Source organism: Lacerta agilis, chromosome 9 (genome assembly GCF_009819535.1).
Source record: "Lacerta agilis isolate rLacAgi1 chromosome 9, rLacAgi1.pri, whole genome shotgun sequence".
NCBI lineage: Eukaryota > Metazoa > Chordata > Lepidosauria > Squamata > Lacertidae > Lacerta > Lacerta agilis.
In genome coordinates this window covers 51289147-51306300 of record NC_046320.1, presented here as the reverse complement: position 1 = coordinate 51306300, position 17154 = coordinate 51289147, and the positions used below count along the sequence as shown (strand labels likewise).

General features: G+C 42.7%; 1 protein-coding gene across 2 annotated transcripts; it reads left to right on the top strand.

Annotated features, from left to right (window-relative positions):
• The first annotated feature begins 10491 nt into the window (after positions 1 to 10491).
• RPL34 (ribosomal protein L34) lies at positions 10492 to 14154 on the top strand. 2 transcript variants are annotated; one of them, XM_033160833.1, is made up of 5 exons: positions 10492 to 10587; positions 11781 to 11850; positions 11942 to 12041; positions 13188 to 13291; positions 14031 to 14154. In XM_033160833.1, the coding sequence occupies exons 2-5, from the start codon at positions 11786 to 11788 to the stop codon at positions 14113 to 14115; spliced, it is 354 nt and encodes a 117-aa protein (XP_033016724.1). In that variant the 5' UTR covers positions 10492 to 10587; positions 11781 to 11785; the 3' UTR covers positions 14116 to 14154. The 2 variants fall into 2 exon arrangements, with proteins under 2 accessions (XP_033016724.1, XP_033016725.1); XM_033160834.1 differs by lacking the exon at positions 10492 to 10587 and adding an exon at positions 10589 to 10674.
• Positions 14155 to 17154: the final 3000 nt, after the last annotated feature.

Below are 17154 nucleotides of genomic sequence, written 5' to 3'. Positions count from 1 at the left end.
AGTTGATGGCCAAAAATTCATGCTTTGGCCCATCCTCGTGCATCTGGCGACATTAGCATCACCTTCCCTGTGGAAGGTTTTGTTGTAAACAAAATAGCTCTTTTAATTAGGCCTAATTTAGGATTCCTTTCATCTCTGTATTAATGTTTTAATGTCCCTGGCCCTCTGATTAGGTCTTAATCGTAAGTAAAACCATGCACCCAAATGGGACTGCAGGAATATTGTGGATCTGTGAGGGAGCGATAAAGACGCAGAGCTTGAAGCGTAGGCCACAGGTCAGCCATCTCACATAACTCCTTCTATGAGTTGATCCTCCTGCCTTCATTAATTGCCAGTGGTATAATCCACAAAGTAACAGATAAACCCAGACTAGCCTTGCATGTTCTTGTCAGTAAAAGGAATGTTCACAGTGCTCATGAACTGCTCTGAGGAATAAGCTGAGGGGATGTGCTTAAACGACTTATAAACTCCTTACAGCACAACCTTTCTTTGCTTCCACAATTATCTCCAGATGAAGTCCAAAAAGAATCATTTTTAGAACATGTATTCTCTGTTTATGGATAAATAGGCCTTTGGTCCGGTCCAGCAGGACTCTTCTTATCTTCTTCCTTAACAATGCCTATTCTGCTTGCAGCTTAGACAAGCAGTTGCTGAAGTCAAGAAACCAGCAAGCCCTGCTGTGTCTAACTATGGGGTAAGTTTGGAGAGAGAGAAACAGTAGGAAGAAGCAACTATCTCTGTGCAGCAGGAAGTACCCTTACTGTTCTTGCTCCACAGCCCCAAACCCTCTTATGACATATCCTCAAACATTTCTTCAATGAAAACAGAGACACCCCATTCCATGATGATAATTTTACTATTTATACCTGACACATCTGACTGGGTTGCTCCAGCCACTCTGGGCAGTTTCCAACATATATAAAAACATAATAAAACATTAAACATTAAAAAACCCTTCTCTATAAAGGATTGCCTTAAGATGGCTTGGGGGTCAGATAACTCCATACCCTCCAACATTTCTCCAATGAAAATAAGGACATCCCAAGGAAAAGTGACACATTCCAGGATCAACTCAGAAACTGAGATGGCTTCTCTAAATCTGGGATGTCCCTGGAAAATAGGGACATTGCTATGATACTACAGTAAACTCTTGGAGAGCTTTTCCCCCCTGTGGGGGGAGAGTGGGCAGCAAGAAAATATTTTCCTGTCCCAGCTTCTTCCATGGAATCATGTTCGTTCTATGTGGATTTGAGATCAGAAAACATTTCTGGACTATGTTAATGATGATCACTAGATCACTGTGTTTGCAATGCATGAATAAATGTTACTGTTTCCTTGACATACTCTTGAGAAAGGGGTCGGACTAGCCCTATGGGCTGGGGGTTCTCTCTGCCACATTAAACACATTGTTTGCATTTACGATTTATTGAACTTTTGACATGACAGTTAACTTTGGCCAGTACAGACAAGCACAGAAATGGCAGCATGCAAACAGCCCAGTGGCTGTAACCTGATTCAGACCGTGGCTTTCTGGTATTTAGAAAGCCATCAGAAAACTTTGAGCAGGGGCGTCGCAGGGGGCGGGGGGCCCCCGGGCAGCGCCCCTGCTGGGGTGACACATGGGGGGCTGCCCCGCCCACTGGGCTTTTTTTCTACAATTTTATTTTTAAAAAAATTCTTTTTAGGCTATTTTCGGCACTGCCGGGGTGGAGCCGCAGGGGCCGCCAGCGAGTCGGGGTGTCACCCCCCTCGCTGGCCACTCCTGAGGCTCTGCCCCGGCAGCACCCAAAATAGCCCCCGCCCTCCAGCGGCTTTTCGCGGGCTGCAGAGGCTCCAAAAGCCCGCACCCGGCACCCCCCGGGGGCGGGGCGTCGCCATGTGTGCGTGCGTCATGACGCACACGCCGCGATGCCCCGCGCCCGGGGATGCCGGGCGGGAGCTTGGGGAGCCTTTTTGGGCTGCAAAGAGTCCTGAAGCCGCTGCTGTAGCACCCCCTTTGTGGGCAGCCAAGGGGCTAGGAACGCCCCTGACTTTGAGGCAGTTTGTTGACTTTATCACAGTGCCTGTCCTCCTGCTCAAGCTAACAGCCTGAAATAGCGCTGTACAATCCCGACTGGTTCCAGTCCTAGGGATGGGTGTTAAATTCCATCCGGAGAAAGGAATGTAACTTGAAAATGTGTGTTCTCCATCCTAGAGAGCACGGGTTGCGGTGGGGGCCAGAAAATCCACCCTTCCAGTGTGGGTTGGTTCTGAGTTAGTCGCTGTTTTGATTGGGGCATTACTTGCTGTTGGGGAGAAATTAACGTTGCAATTTTGGTTGATGGACAGTTACTGGATTAAAATCCTTGGCACGCCCTGTATTATTTCTCTTTGCTGCTTGCAACGGATCGCCCGCCCCAGTAGCGGAGTAAGGCTCCGCGGTACCCGGGGCGGCAAAGGAAACGCCCCGGGGGCGGGGCGTCGCGACATCACATTGTGACGTCATGACGCTCCGCCCCCAGGGCGTTTCCGGGAGTGCCGCCGCCGCTTCTGCAGCCCTCTTTTAAGCCGAAGAGCTCGCTTTTAAGCTCTCCGGCTCAAAAGGAGGCTGTGGAAGCGGCGATCCGACGACAGAGTGCGCCTGCGCGTGCAGGCGCACTCCGTCGTCGGGCCGTGCGCTGCCGCTCCCAGGGTGACGGAGGGAGCGGCAGCGCGTGGGAATGGTGGGAGGGGCTGCCTCTTGTCACCCCCACGTGACGCCGTTCGCTCCGTTGCCCCAGGAGCAGCAGCACCCCACACACCGTGCGCTGCTGCTCCCGGGGGGACGGAGCGAGTGGCGGCGCATGGGGGTGACAAGCGACGGCCCCTCCTGCCACTCCCCACGCTGCCGGTTACCTCGGGAGCAGCAGCGCTGCACGGACGGGGTGCTGGCTTGGCCGTGCGCTGTTGCTCCTTGGGTGACGGAGGGAGCGGCAGTGCTTGGGAATGGCGGGAGGGGCTGCCGCTTGTCACCCCCACGTGCCGCCGCTCGCTCCGTCGCCCCGGGAGCAGCAGCGCACGGCCGAGGGAGCACCCCGTCCGTGCAGCGCTGCTGCTCCCAGGGTGACCGGCGTTGCGTGGGGAGTGGCGGGAGGGGCGCCGCTTGTCACCCCCACCCGCCGCTTGTCACCCCCACCCGCCGCTTGTTGCCCCTGTCGCCCGGGGGCGTACCGCCCCCACCACACACCCCTAGCGACGCCCCTGGCCCGCCCTCCCCTCCCTCGTTTTAGGCCTCTGCATTGACCTTGCTATGCCTGTCATGGGGTCGTCTGCCGTTGGTGCAGGGGCCTGGTAGGAATTTTTCCAGTTGGCTGATTGGCTGGTGCCTTCTGGTTTTCGCCTACTGCGTAGCAATTAGTCACAACTTGTAAGGTTGGCAGTTAGGCATTGGTTTCGTGTTCGTTGCTGGAGGGGTTATGATTGGCTGTGTCTGCCCCTCCAATGCTGCTGCTGCTGCGTGGGAATTCCGTTAAAGGAATCCAGGGGCTCGCAATGCTTTTGTCCGTATCCCCCGGTCGGGGGCCAGGGCCATGCAAGAGCCCCTGGGAGCATTTGGGGAGAGTCGTTGTGTCTGACCCCCCAGCTCCTATTCTCTCCCCAAAATGCTTTCCCTTACTGACTGTCGTCAGTTCGGTCCCCAGTGGGTCAGATAGTCTAAACCAATGCCTACGCAACCACTCACATATCTTGTATTTTAATAAAGTGGTGGCCAAAATTTATCCCCAAAACCAAACCAAAATTAATGTTTCTGGTGTGAGTTATTTACTGGAGGGTGGTTGGGGACCTCAACACGCAAGTGCAGAAGGTCTACAAATTTTCCTGGGATGGAATGATTGCCAGGTGGGGGGGGGAAGCCCCAACAAGGGTTCAATAGGATCTCCACCTCTGTTGGTTTTAATTAGCAACTTTAAGCAAACTCATTGCTCTCCCTCAAATGTGTATGCAGTGGGGAAAGAATAAATAGCTGAGGCCTGCGATTAATTTACACTTCAAATATACTTCTGAGTTGGTTATTCCTCAATTAATAAAATAGCTGGTGTATCCCTAAAGTAGTATAAAGTGACACGCTGTGTGAAATCAATTTTCCTTTCCAAAATCATTAAATCCAGTAGCCTGTGACTGCATCCCTGCTAATTCTGGTTGCAGCCCTTTCATCCTCCATTAGCTTTGGCGCTCCTAACAGGCTGTCAAAAATAATTTCCCAGGACGTAAATAATTCAGAAATTAAAAATTAATAAATAATAACAGGGAGCTACTGGGAGATAGACTGGGTCAATTAGTCAGCTCTGCATTCTGTTTCTTCACAGCAGGGGGGGCAACCATATTCGTTACCAGACTCTTGCCTCCGATTCCTAGGTCTGATTTACGGCTCTTCATTACTGGATCCAGTCAGACACAATTACCTCCATCACTATCTCCATTCCTAACTTCAAAGAAACACACATTTTCTTGTCTGCTATTTTTCCTCCTTGCAGCAGCCTCAGCTTGACGTCTCTGGAATTTCTTCCATGCGGACTAATTAATAAGACTTCGACTTATCATATTCACTTCTTTTCTTTGATGTCCTACCTTAGTCAATCATCCTATTTAATTAGAATTTCAATGATAACTTTACTTATCTTGTGGGTAGATGTAAATTAAAATAACAGGGTTTTAATTCTCTTTCTTACGGGGTTGTGACATTAAAAAAAAAAAAAACCACAGGAAAAAAGTTCCAGTCCAAATGCAATGTTACGTATGTTTGTATGTATGTGAGGGGCTGCCTTCTGCTAAACTGTTTACCTCCTTGCTACAAAATATTTTTGTTTGTTTAACATGCATCATTGAAGTGGAAATGAACCCTGGATCCTTTTAACATCACCTAATCTTCACAGGTCCATGCTGGGGAGTGGTTAATTTAAAGTGTGTGAATAGATGCCAACGCAGACAACTGTTAGATGGCTAATAAAGAAAGGAAAATGGTGCTCTTTTTGTGTATGATTCTTTCAGAAATGCACTAGAGTTAATAATAATAATAATAATAATAATAATAATAATAATAATAATACTTAGTATACGTATTGCTGATTAGGCTGCAATTTGAAATAGACTTACCTGAAAGAAAGCCACATGGGACTCACTTCAGAGCAGACATGCATCAGTTTGTACTATCTGTGTACCAGCCCAGGTGTCTGCCACATTATCTTGTCAATCTTTACAACAATCTTATAAATACTACTGCCGCCCGCACCCCCCTAGTAAATATTGCAAACTGCAGTGGGTGTGGGGAGAGGAAAAAGGGGGCGGGCACTTCAGGTGTTCGGGCGGAGGTGAGATTCAAATTGGGGATTTCCTGATTCCTAGCTGAGCCTCTTAGTTGCACAGATTGTGGTTATTTAATTATTTTAAATTTATCGTTTTATCCAAGGTGCTGGTAATTAGCTATGAAGTGCCAAATGGGTTTGTGACCAGACTAGTTGAAGGACTGCCTCCTCCTAACCAGCCTAACACCAGTTACATGTGCCATCTGAATATTTTCTCCATGTCCTGCTGCCTGTATGTGGAATAAGACCTTGTTCATTGCAGCTTTAAAATAAATAGGCCCCCAATGAATTCCACCCCTCTTTTGGGGTGTGTGTGTATAAGCAAAGTTTTGAAATGTCTTTTTGATATTACATGTATACCCTTCTGAGTGGGAATCATATATCTTTGGCCCTTGACCTATGACTGACTTGACACCCATGTATATGGAGAATGCTAACAATCTACAGTTTGGTACGGCATGTAAACAACAAATAATTGTTTCTGGTGTGTTCCACTATTATCCAGCAATTAGCTCTGGGTTGCTAGGAGGACACGACGTCTTCCTTATTCACTTCAATAGAAGGAAGCAGTTCTAAGTTTATTCTCCGCTCATGGAGCCGCTGTCCATTGAAAAGGACTGGGCACCCCCAGTGACAGCCTTAGAACTGAAGCACAAAACAGACATCATGCATACTTTTGTTGTTTAGTCATTTAGTCATGTCCAGCTCTTTGTGACCCCATGGACCAGAGCACGCCAGGCACTCCTGTCTTCCACTGCCTCCCGCAGTTTGGTCAAACTCATGTTGGTAGCTTCAAGAACACTGTCCAACCGCCTTGTCCTCTGTCATCCCCTTCTCCTTGTGCCCTCCTTCTTTCCCAACATCAGGGTCTTTTCCAGGGAGTCTTCTCTTCTCACGAGGTGGCCAAAGTAGGCTACTGGAGCCTCAGCTTCAGGATCTGTCCTTCCAGTGAGCACCAAGGACTGATTTCCTTCAGAATGGATAGGTTTGATCTTCTTGCAGTCCATGGGACTCTCAAGAGTCTCCCTCTAGCACTATAATTCAAAAGCATCAATTCTTCGGCGATCAGCCTTCTTTATGGTCCAGCTCTCACTTCCATACATCACTACTGGGAAAACCATAGCTGTAACTATACGGACCTTTGTCGGCAAGGTGATGTCTCCGCTTTTTAAGATGCTGTCTAGGTTTGTCATTGATTTTCTCCCAAGAAGCAGGCGTCTTTTAATTTCATGACTGCTGTCACCATCTGCAGTGATCATGGAACCCAAGAAAGTAAAATCTCTCACTGCCTCCATTTCTTCCCCTTCTATTTGCCAGGAGGTGATGGGACCAGTGGCCATGATCTTAGGTTTTTTGTTGTTGAGATTCAGACCATATTTTGCGTTCTCCTCTTTCAGCCTCATTAAAAGGTTCTTTAATTCCTCCTCACGAGACAGTTATTTGGTATAATGGCACACATAGATGGAGGAACTGGGAAATGGCAAGTACTCTGGAATTTGGCTCCTTATATTGTAAGGCTCACTTAGGGTGGTACATTCCACAGAGTTATGTATGCATTCCTAAAGTACATGTAGGGCACTTGGGCAAATATTTTTTGGGGGGAGGGAACCATTAAAGTATTACTTTAAAGTAGCTCATGGTAGCCCCATTACTTCTGTAAAACGCACTGCGTTTGTTATATTTAAAATACTTCCGTCAAGTTTTTATGCAAATTGGAAAAACCTCCCTTTCCATATTTCTAGGACTTTTCTTTTCTTTTCTTATGTTAGGATTTCTGTCAGTTGAACATGTGGCCCAAATCTGTCATGTCCAACTAACATCAGCACTATTGTTTAAAGATATGAATACAACGGCAAAGTGTTGCCTTTATAAAATATTTCCAAATTCCTTTATCAGCAATTTAAGTGTTGTTCTTGAACAATTGGATCCTGTTACATTTTTCTATTTAGGGCATTATTATTTAATTTAATTTAATTGGTTTCTTTCCTCCCCTTAGGGTTCTCTGGACCCAGAAAGTTCAAATTAAATACTCTAATTGCTCTGAAACTCACTTGTGGTCTAAAATGTGTTCCTTTTAAAATGAGCTTGCATATCTAGTTCATATACATATTCTTCTCATTATTTCATGAGGCTGAGAAATGTTGGGTGTCTAAAATTTGCATTTGAAAACAGCCAATAATTAACCAAAATAATAATTATATAGATATCATACAGAGAGGCTATTTCACAACAAACTGTAAGTTACAAATTTATAAATAAGGCCATGAGCACACATCAAAGCTTTTTGAAAGCATGCTATTTAAAAGACGAAAGCAGAAGCAGATAATGATGGCATCAGACATCACAGGGTCTGGGAAGACAGCTTACTTTGGAACCTGTTGACCCCATCCAAAGAGGCATACCTGTACATACTGCAAGGTGAGAGGATTGTTCTACACTACAGGTTTAAATAGTCTTCTGGAGTGTGATAAGAAGGATGAAGGTTTAAAATCAGTCAAAAGCCCTGTTGCACCCATGTTATACTCGGGCACATACTTTTGTGGCTATCTGGAATGGATCATCCGATATCCAAAACCTAGAGTAGTCAATAGCACGTGAGCAAAAGGTAGAGTTTCTTAATATGTAATAATGATAATAGCAATGGCAATAATAAATCTGGCATTAGGTGATTAGCATTGCTGCCATGAAAATGAAGGTAGAACCTCAGTGCCTTTGCAAATTAAATATGGGTGGTCTCACAGGAAACACATGTAAAGAGACAGTATAAATAAACCATGTCTTGTGCTTAGGGCTGGCATCAGGTTTTGCCTCATTGGGCACCTGCCAAGGCCAATGCTCTAGTAGGGGTCTCACTGCCAATCCCTGTAGTTGCTTTGCAATGGCTGCCTGCTCGCTTAAAAAGAAGGCTGTATAGCGATGAAACAGAAGAGAATGAATGCTCACATTCCTGATTCAGGATACTGTAGTCACAAAACATACTTTTCCCCCTGAAGAAGAAAATTGCACTTCTGAATTGCATTCCACTTCCGTAAATCCAGACACTGTCAATAATTAATTTCTCTTTCATTTCTTCACTACCTGTTCACTTGCCCTCTTCAAGAAAGGGCAGCAATCACCATGCAACACACCGTGACCTCTTTTTTCTCGGAGGTTGTACATAGTGGAGACGAGAGAGAGAGAGAGAGAGAGAGAGAGAGAGAGAGAGAGAGAGAGAATGTAAAGCTGCTTGGAGTAGCCACCCACCACAACTCATCTGGTAGGGACACCTGGAGAAGGGTCTCCAAACACTATATCAAAGTCTGGGTAAGTAAATGGAGGAGGAATCCACAGTTACCTGGCCCCAAGCCATTAAGGGCTTTATGCCTTTATATGCTAATGCCAATACTTCAATTGGGAATAGAAATAGACTGGAAGCCAGGACAAACGACAAAACACTGGGGTAATGTGTTCATACATTCCAATCCCGGTTAACGATTTTGCTGCCTTATTTTGACCAAAATGAAATTTCCAAACGATTTTCAAAGACAGCCCCGCATACAATGCATTGCAGTAATCCAAGCGCAAGGCTATCTCTGTCTAGATAAGCTCTCACAGTTGACATATCAGCTGGTTTTAATACAAAGCATTCTGAGCAGGCAAGGCTGCTAAACAAGCTGATAGGGAGGAGGTATCCCTGGGCAGGGCGGTAGTACAGCGGCTGTTGTTTCTGTCAAGGCCATAGTAAATTTCAAGTATAATGATGGCAGAAATATAAGCGTTAAGCCAAAATTCATGTCGGCAGGGCTAAAGCTTGGAAAGGGAGTGGTTGCTAAGCAACCACGTGACTATCATTTTTGCTTCATGATTATAACAGTAATATGAGATCTTTTATGTGTTGCCCAGCAACCATGTAAGTTCTGTTTCCTACTATTTCCCATCCTTTCTCTTTGTAGTTTATGGTTAATGAGCACAGCTGGCTGGAAAGTTCTAACAGCTGCTATCTCCTCAGCCTAGGACTTACCTGATGAATCATAACAGGTTTGACAGGATAGAAGGGTGTTATTTATCTTAGGGGCAAGCCAGTGGCCCACTTTAGTTGGATTTTGTCCATGTGCTACCATTTGCCACCCCCTGTACATTAATCAGTGAAAAATCACTTGCACAGGTATATCACATTGCTTAAAATATGCTTGGGTTGTGCTTTCAGACATCGTCAGTACTATGTGCTTAAAAAAAAAAAAAAAAACAACTGCCCTAAATTGAAGGTCTGATTTAGCATGCTCTTTAAAAAAAACCTTAAAAACTTACACTTACAAAATTTTAAGTGTGCCTTGTTCATTTTATGTGCTGTGTAAATATCTGAAAAGTTTCTCCAATAGCCAAAAGTACTTGAACTAAAATATTTGAATGGGGAATAGGAAAAGCAATAAAATGCACTGTGTAGTTTAAATGTCTTACTAAAATAAAATGCACAACTTTACTTGGAAATTATTTTTATTGGAATGGTTGTAAATATTTTAAGATATTGTACCTCAATAGCATACACTTCCCATATATTATCTAGATATTTTAACAGTAAAATCCTATGCATGTTTACTCAAAGTTCCACTCGTCATTGAGGCTTACTCCCTAATAAGTGTGTAAAATTCCTGAAAAATGGTAATTACAAGTTTTAGATTTTAACATTATTGTCTCCATTCCATTTCCCCAATTTAACTGGAATGTATATTGTGTTTTCATTATGTTACTAAATAATTTTATGAAGCCATGTATAAAAGCGGAACATTTTCTGCAGAAAAAAATCCACCACATATCACTAATCTTCCTGCAAAAAAAGCCTCCCATGTTGATGACGTGGAAGATCAGAGAAGAGGCATTTTTATAAACAAGTGACTACACCGTTATCATTTGAATGCCATTTCATTTACCAGGTTTTAAAACTTGAACTAGTTTTAATTGTTTTATGCCGCTGTATTAAAACTGCAGGTTTTTTTTTTTTTAGTATGTTTTCATTCTGTTGTTTTATTTTATTTTTTTGCAAGATGCCCTGGGAACCATGGCAAAGGGTAAAAATAAGAAAACTGCATAACTCCTCCCTCCCAAGTTCAAGAAAACACTCAGGTTCCTCCTCCTGCAGTTGCCGTACAAGATGGCGGCGCCCAGTTCGGTCTGCTCCTTGGCGTCCTAGCAACAACGTCGACGCACTTCCGGGTCTTGGCTCTGGCGCTTGAACTTTGACCCGCGCGCCAGCGTCTGCTTCCTCTTCCGGTGCCGGCTCCCACTCCAGGTAAGAGCGATTTAGTCTGTCTCTTTCGGGGAGCTTGACTTAATCTGTTTCCATCCGCGGCAGGGAGGGCTTGAGCGGGCCTTGCGGGTACGTCGGTGGGTTCCTGGGAACTTGGGGTGAAGGACGAGGGGTGTATGTCGGCGGGCAAGCCAGGAGAGGCCGGCGCCTGGGTGGGAGTCTTGCGTGGAGGCCTCTCCGCCTCGCACAGGCTTGAGCGAGGCCTTCCGGAGCCGCGCAGAGCTATGAATAATCGCGGGCTCTGCAGGTCTCTCGCACTTTGGCTGGGCGCTTTCGGGCGGGGGGTTAAATAAAATGTGATTTCTCCCTATCCAACGGCGCGTTCGATGCCCAGTTTACACTGCGAGAAAGAAAGGGCCGAGGACATACTACTTAGCATCTAGGTTTGGTCTCTTCCTTCTCCATGTAGAATCACCGGGGAATCGATTTTGAGATGTTCTCCCTTTAAAATGCGGGGTAATTGGCGGTTGGGGTGGGGGGAGAAACCAAACTGCAAGAGTGTTGTGCCTTTGGTTTCTGAACCGTTGGCTTGGGTAAGAGTTCAAGTACAGCACTTAATTTTGCCATGAAGTTCACCAGTCTTGTTGTCTCTCTAAGCTTCACTGGCCTTCCAGGGTTGTTTTGAGGGTACAGTTAAATAAACCCAAAGCAATACATTTAGTTCATTGGAGGAATGGCAAATGTGATCATACACCACCTTGATTGCAAACTGTGTTGCTGTAACTGTGGTAAAATGGCTAACTGCTTTGGGGTGTTGTTGTTTTGCAATCAAGCAATATATTAATTATACCAAATAAAGTATGAGACTTGAATTGGCAAGAACTTTCATGTGCCAGTTATTATTTCTTTTAGCCTACCAAGCATACCCCACAGGGTGATGGCGTAGCTGTCAACCCTCCCTGCTGTTCCCCACTGCTATATACATAGCTGTCAACCCTCCCTGCTGTTTCCCAATGCTATAATAAGGGAATTTCCCACAAAAAAGGAAAAGGTTGACAGCTATGGGTGGTGGTGAGGATAAATTGGTGAGAAACTATGTTACCTCTATCATTCATTTGAATGACAGAATAATCATTTAACACTGGCACTTGGGGGTTTTTTTGTGGGTGTGTGTTCTCTGTTTCGTACTCTGCTTAGAATGCAGCCTTCTCTCTGTATTTTCTTTCCTTGTTTAGACACGATGGTCCAGCGTCTAACATACCGACGTAGGTTGTCCTACAACACAGCCTCTAACAAGACCAGGCTGTAAGTAAAATCCTACTATTAAATGATTGTATTATTGTTAAATAAATTTTATAACACTTAAATTAAATGACTGTTTCTTTGGTTGATGCAGATCCCGGACACCAGGCAACAGGATTGTTTATTTGTACACCAAGAAAGTTGGCAAGGCACCGAAGTCTGCATGCGGCGTGTGCCCAGGAAGACTTCGTGGTGTAAGTGTATTCTCTTTTACTTGTGTTGACTAGCATCCTAGATAAAGAGAGGAACTCTAGTTCATTGCCCAATTTATATTGGAAAATCTGGTATATGTGTCTCTTAGGTAAATTTTCCCATCTTGCCTGTAAAAATCTATGAAGCGTTGCATAGGCAATTGCTTGTTAATGCATTTGTAATTTCATCGTTGGCATGATGCTCAAGCCAGTGCCTAATGCACTGTTGGACTATAACAATGTGGGTGATTTGCTATAGCATCTTAGAGCTGAAACTATAAGTGTGCCCCTTTTGTTGTTTGTTTTGCACTTGATCTTGATTCAAGCATTATAGAAAAATCAGTGGTGTCTAGGTAGATCTGAAACAGAAAATGCCTCTTCCATTTTAGCTAAAATTAGCTATGTAGAGTTGCCTCTTTCATGTGTCCTCTATTTACCACAACTAAGTAGCAATTGCTTTTACATTGTGACAAAAAAGGAATAGTTTATTTCATGGTAATAGCAGTGAACCAATATTACAGAATTGAAATGCTTTACTGCTGAAATTAACATGCTAATAAACTGCTGCTATTTTTAACATAATGGTGTGCATACAGTCTTGTAACAGTACAGAATTGAATTCTGATGTGGCTGAAGATGGCAAGTGAACAGGTAGTGAAGAAATGAAAGAGAAATTAATTATTGACAGTGTCTGCATTTACTGAAGTGAATATCTGAAGAGAATATCTATATTTGATATTGTTTTAACTAAGACTTTAAAATTGATTTCCTCAACGTTGTGGAAGGTTGCTTAAGGGAAGCACTAAGTAGCAAAGCAATTTTAGTGTAAAAGTACTGTCTTTAAAATTTTCCCTGGTTCTTAGAAAATTATGTGTGTCTGCCATTCAAAAAACAAAGTGCATGTTCTTAGCTGCTTATAATGTCTTAGTTATTTAAGAACATAAAAGCCCAGCTGCAACAGACATAAGGCCTATCTAGTCCATCCTGGTCTCAGTCTCCAACCAGATGCCCGTGAGAGGCCCACAAGCAGAACAAGAGTGCTTCATACTATAATAAGCCCATTGTCTCTTCATTTGATTGTCTTTTAACAAGCCTAAGACTGCAAATCATGCAGACTGTGGGTTATACAAATGTATTTTTTTCTTACAGGTTCGTGCTGTTCGCCCTAAAGTTCTTATGAGGCTTTCAAAAACAAAGAAGCATGTTAGCAGAGCCTATGGTGGTTCCATGTGTGCTAAATGCGTTCGTGACAGGTAATTTATAATTATAATTCTTAGTTTCAAATATCTGTCTAGTTTCTTTCTTGTAACTCCTTAGCGGTGGCCACTTCTTCATGCAGCCACCTCTACCCTGAGCTTAGACAACTTTAATGGCCTTTAAGCACTGATTAAAATAATATCTGTTGTTGATGCTTGCATGTTAAAGTTGCTGTCCACCGCCTTGTGACTTGATGTGAAAGGCAGTGTAGGAATGTCTTTTAAAAATAAATAACTTTGCTACTGTAGAAATCTGGACTAAAATTTGTGCTGTACAAATGGATTTTTTTTTAAACCCAACCTAACTCATCCCTGCTTGAGATACCAATAACAGAAGACAAGTATATTTTACAAATTGTGTTGTGGATTTTATTTTACTAAGTGATTATTGCTTGTTGTCTCAGAATGAAATAGCTTATTTTGACTTCCAGCCATGTCAGCTTGTGAGCAATCAGCAGCATAAGCTGTTTCATATTTAACTGTTCACCTGGTCATCATCGGTCACCAGGAATTCCCTCCAGTTGAGTAAGGGGTGGGGGGCAAAAGAGAAACAATGCAATCTGTTCCTCCATTACCAGTGTCCACAGTTTCTGCACTAAGGGGACAAGGGACCTAGCGAGCACAGGGCTTGGTTCTGATTTCTCAGAGCATGATTTGGAGGCTTCTCTGAATATAGCCTGTGTGATAACTAATGAGCAATGCTGAAATAGTAACAAGTGTTTTCCTTTTTCTCTAGAATCAAACGAGCATTCCTTATTGAGGAACAGAAGATTGTTGTCAAGGTGCTGAAGGCCCAAGCACAGAGTCAGAAATCAAAGTGATAATTTGTGTTGTCTGCCTAATAAATGAAGATTTAACTTTCATGTGTAGTGATTTTTTCCTGTAGAATTTATCAAATATGTTCAGTATTGAAGTGAACTCTGGAGTTGTAAGGGGTGGGGGGTTGTGTTAATTACTCTCTTCGGGTTTTTTTTTAAAAAGCATTAAATACATATCCTAAACAAGTTGCATGGAACAAGGAGCATGAGGATCCACTGGGAGAAATTAGCATGAGCAAGGAAATCACCACACACCTTCAGGTTAAGTCAATCTTGCTAGGTTCCCTAGGATATGCTAGAAACCTTCATGAGGGAATGCTTTTGTGACACCGTTAAGCCTGGAATCTTCGACATGGCAACCTTAGCCATTTCCTTTGCCATCCATCAGGACCCCATCGCTCCCAATTTTTAACTTATAGTTAAGGATTATTTGGCAGGGGTAGTTGCTTGGCAGCATTTCCTGCATTTCTGCTGCTTATTACAATTCCTTAGATTTCTAAATGTGCCTCATGGGCCAAAAGCGATGAAAACTACTGATCTTTAGTATGAGTTTTGTTGTTTTCAGCTTACTTCCACTGTGGGAAAGAGGATGTAGTTAGCTTGTATCGTGGCAGAACTTGTATAATAATTGAAGGTATTTTTTGGTTTTGTTTAAAATGTACCCTTCTGCCATAAGTGATTTTAAAAGAACTAAATATAGGACAATATCCAATATCAGCTCTGGTGGTCAGTGAGCTACTGTGCAGGCAATGGAGCTTCCTCTTGGTCTGTCCAATCCCCCATGCAATCTCAAAATCTCTGGAAGGTTAAAGAACCCTCCAAAGCAGATGTTCGGGGCATGGGGTGAGGGAGGAGATTCCTGTTGCACTAGCAGATCTAGGCACACACAGCACTGGATACATCCCATAATTTATGTAGGATCTTGCAAGGTACCAGTAAGTTGTTTGGTGCTTACCTTTACCTTCTAGGCTCTTGGAGCACTTCTGAAAGCAACCAGAGACTTTCTGTGATACTTGTGAAATACATGAACTGTAATGGTTATATAAGCTGTTCTTAATTCCCTTTCTGTCTTAGAAAGGAACTATTCAGTAATACCCTTAAAACCATTGTGAGTTGACTTTTGTATCATTTCTGATTTTCTTGTCAGGAAAAATGAAAAAAGTATTTTTTTAAAAAAAAAATATTGATTTTCCACATTAAACAACAAATCACAATAAATCACACAAATACAATAAAAACACAACAGATACAAAAAGAAAAAACTAAAAAAGAAAACATTGAAAAGAAAAGAAACTTATACATACCTAAACCACGAACACTGGGACACTCAATGCTTAATGTTTAAATCTAATTTTGAATCTTAAATGGGGGACTTCCCCCGTTCTCTCAACTGCGTTCAGTTCTAATTTACTTTAGTAACTTTGTAACTAATTTCCCATCAATCATCATTATTCTTATTACAATTTCAAACAACTTACTTCATATAACTTATTGCTACATTTAATAACATACATCTTTCATCATTACTTCTAATATACTATTTTTACCTAACGTCTTATAACTAAAGCCATTTATATTCACTGATTCTGCTTCAAATATTAATTTTTCACAAATTTTTAAATAGTCTTTTAAATTTCTTCCAATCTTCTTGCACCTTCTCCTCCCTCTGGTCTCGGAGCTTCGCGGTCAGTTCAGTGAGTTCCATAAAGTCCATTAACTTCATCTGCCATTCTTCTACAGTCGGGAGCTCTTCATCTTTCCAGTTTTTTGCAATCAAAATTCTAGCAGCTGTTGTGGCATACATAAAAAACCCTCTATCTTGCCTGGGTTAGTCTTGCCCAACAGGAAGGCCTCTGGTTTCTTAATGAAAGTAACTTTCATCACTTTTTTAAGTTCATTATAAATTAACTCCCAGAAAGCCTTTACCTTTGGGCATGTCCACCACATATGATAAATGGTACCTTCCACATTTTTACATTTCCAACAAACGTTACTTAATCGATGAAAAAAGTAAGACGGGTGTCTGCTTAACCTTTTCTGCAAGTATTCGGTTAGACTTAGCTTGAATTAAAAGCTGTTGGACAGCACCGTAATTAAATGATGATGTTTTGGAAAGGAGATCTTGCTCCTAATCTTAAATTTTGAGTGTGTCGTATCTTCAGTTCTTAACAAGCAGATGAGGTCAAAAACCAAGAAGTAGCTAATTTATTAAATTGCATTTGAGTGAACAAGAAAGATGATTTAGAATAATCACTACAATCTGATAAAAGCCTTGCTAGTGGTAAAAACAGTGCAGGCATTAAGAAAACGCTTATATGCCCCGCTGATTAAAAGACCAAAGACTGCTGCAATATCAAGGCAGACCTAACAAAAAATACATGACAGCTCTCATCTACATAAGCACCATTATGGTTACATCTATAATGCAATGAGGTACCAGAGTGCTTTTTTTTAAAGACCTGCTCATAGAAGTCTTAAAATGACAGAGGATAAATGAATGGATGAAAAACATTTGCACATAGTTTAAGATGATTTACCATCAAGTTTAGTAGTCTATAACATTTGCTAATTTCTGCTTGAAGGTAATTTCCATACATTTCAATAGGACTTGCAGTAATTCCTAAATTTGACTAGGGTTGCAGCCTTCGTTTTCCTATAAACAAGCTCAATAAGTGTCACAATTTTTGGAAAGAGCATGTGGAGCTAATACACAATTGTTTTCTCAGGTGGAATTAGCTTTGTTTACCAGCTTTCTGAAAAGGCAAAACTCATACTTCTTAGTGAATGTAGACTCATTTAAATGTCCACTAATATTTTTCATTTGAATCTAACAATGGCTCAGCACATGTGGAAGTGCCAGCTTCAACTGTGGTTTTTGCAGCATGGTCAGTGCCTGGGAGCAACCAGTCTAGCTGGGGAAAATACACTAGGTATGGAAGAGGTTGGAGATTTTGACACTAGCAAAAGTGTATCTGAACATAGTTGCCCAATGACGGGAGGTGCGGTTGCTCCCAGGAGGTGTCTTCTTGTGCGAGGGAAAGG

Excerpts from the sequence above, each read along its gene's own strand:
- RPL34 (XM_033160833.1), top strand. The coding sequence starts at position 11,786 with ATGGTCCAGCGTCTAACATACCGACGTAGGTTGTCCTACAACACAGCC. Across the intron at positions 11,851-11,941 it reads GCCTCTAACAAGACCAGGCT|ATCCCGGACACCAGGCAACA; the intron begins GTAAGTAAAATC and ends TGGTTGATGCAG. Across the intron at positions 12,042-13,187 it reads GCCCAGGAAGACTTCGTGGT|GTTCGTGCTGTTCGCCCTAA; the intron begins GTAAGTGTATTC and ends TTTTTCTTACAG.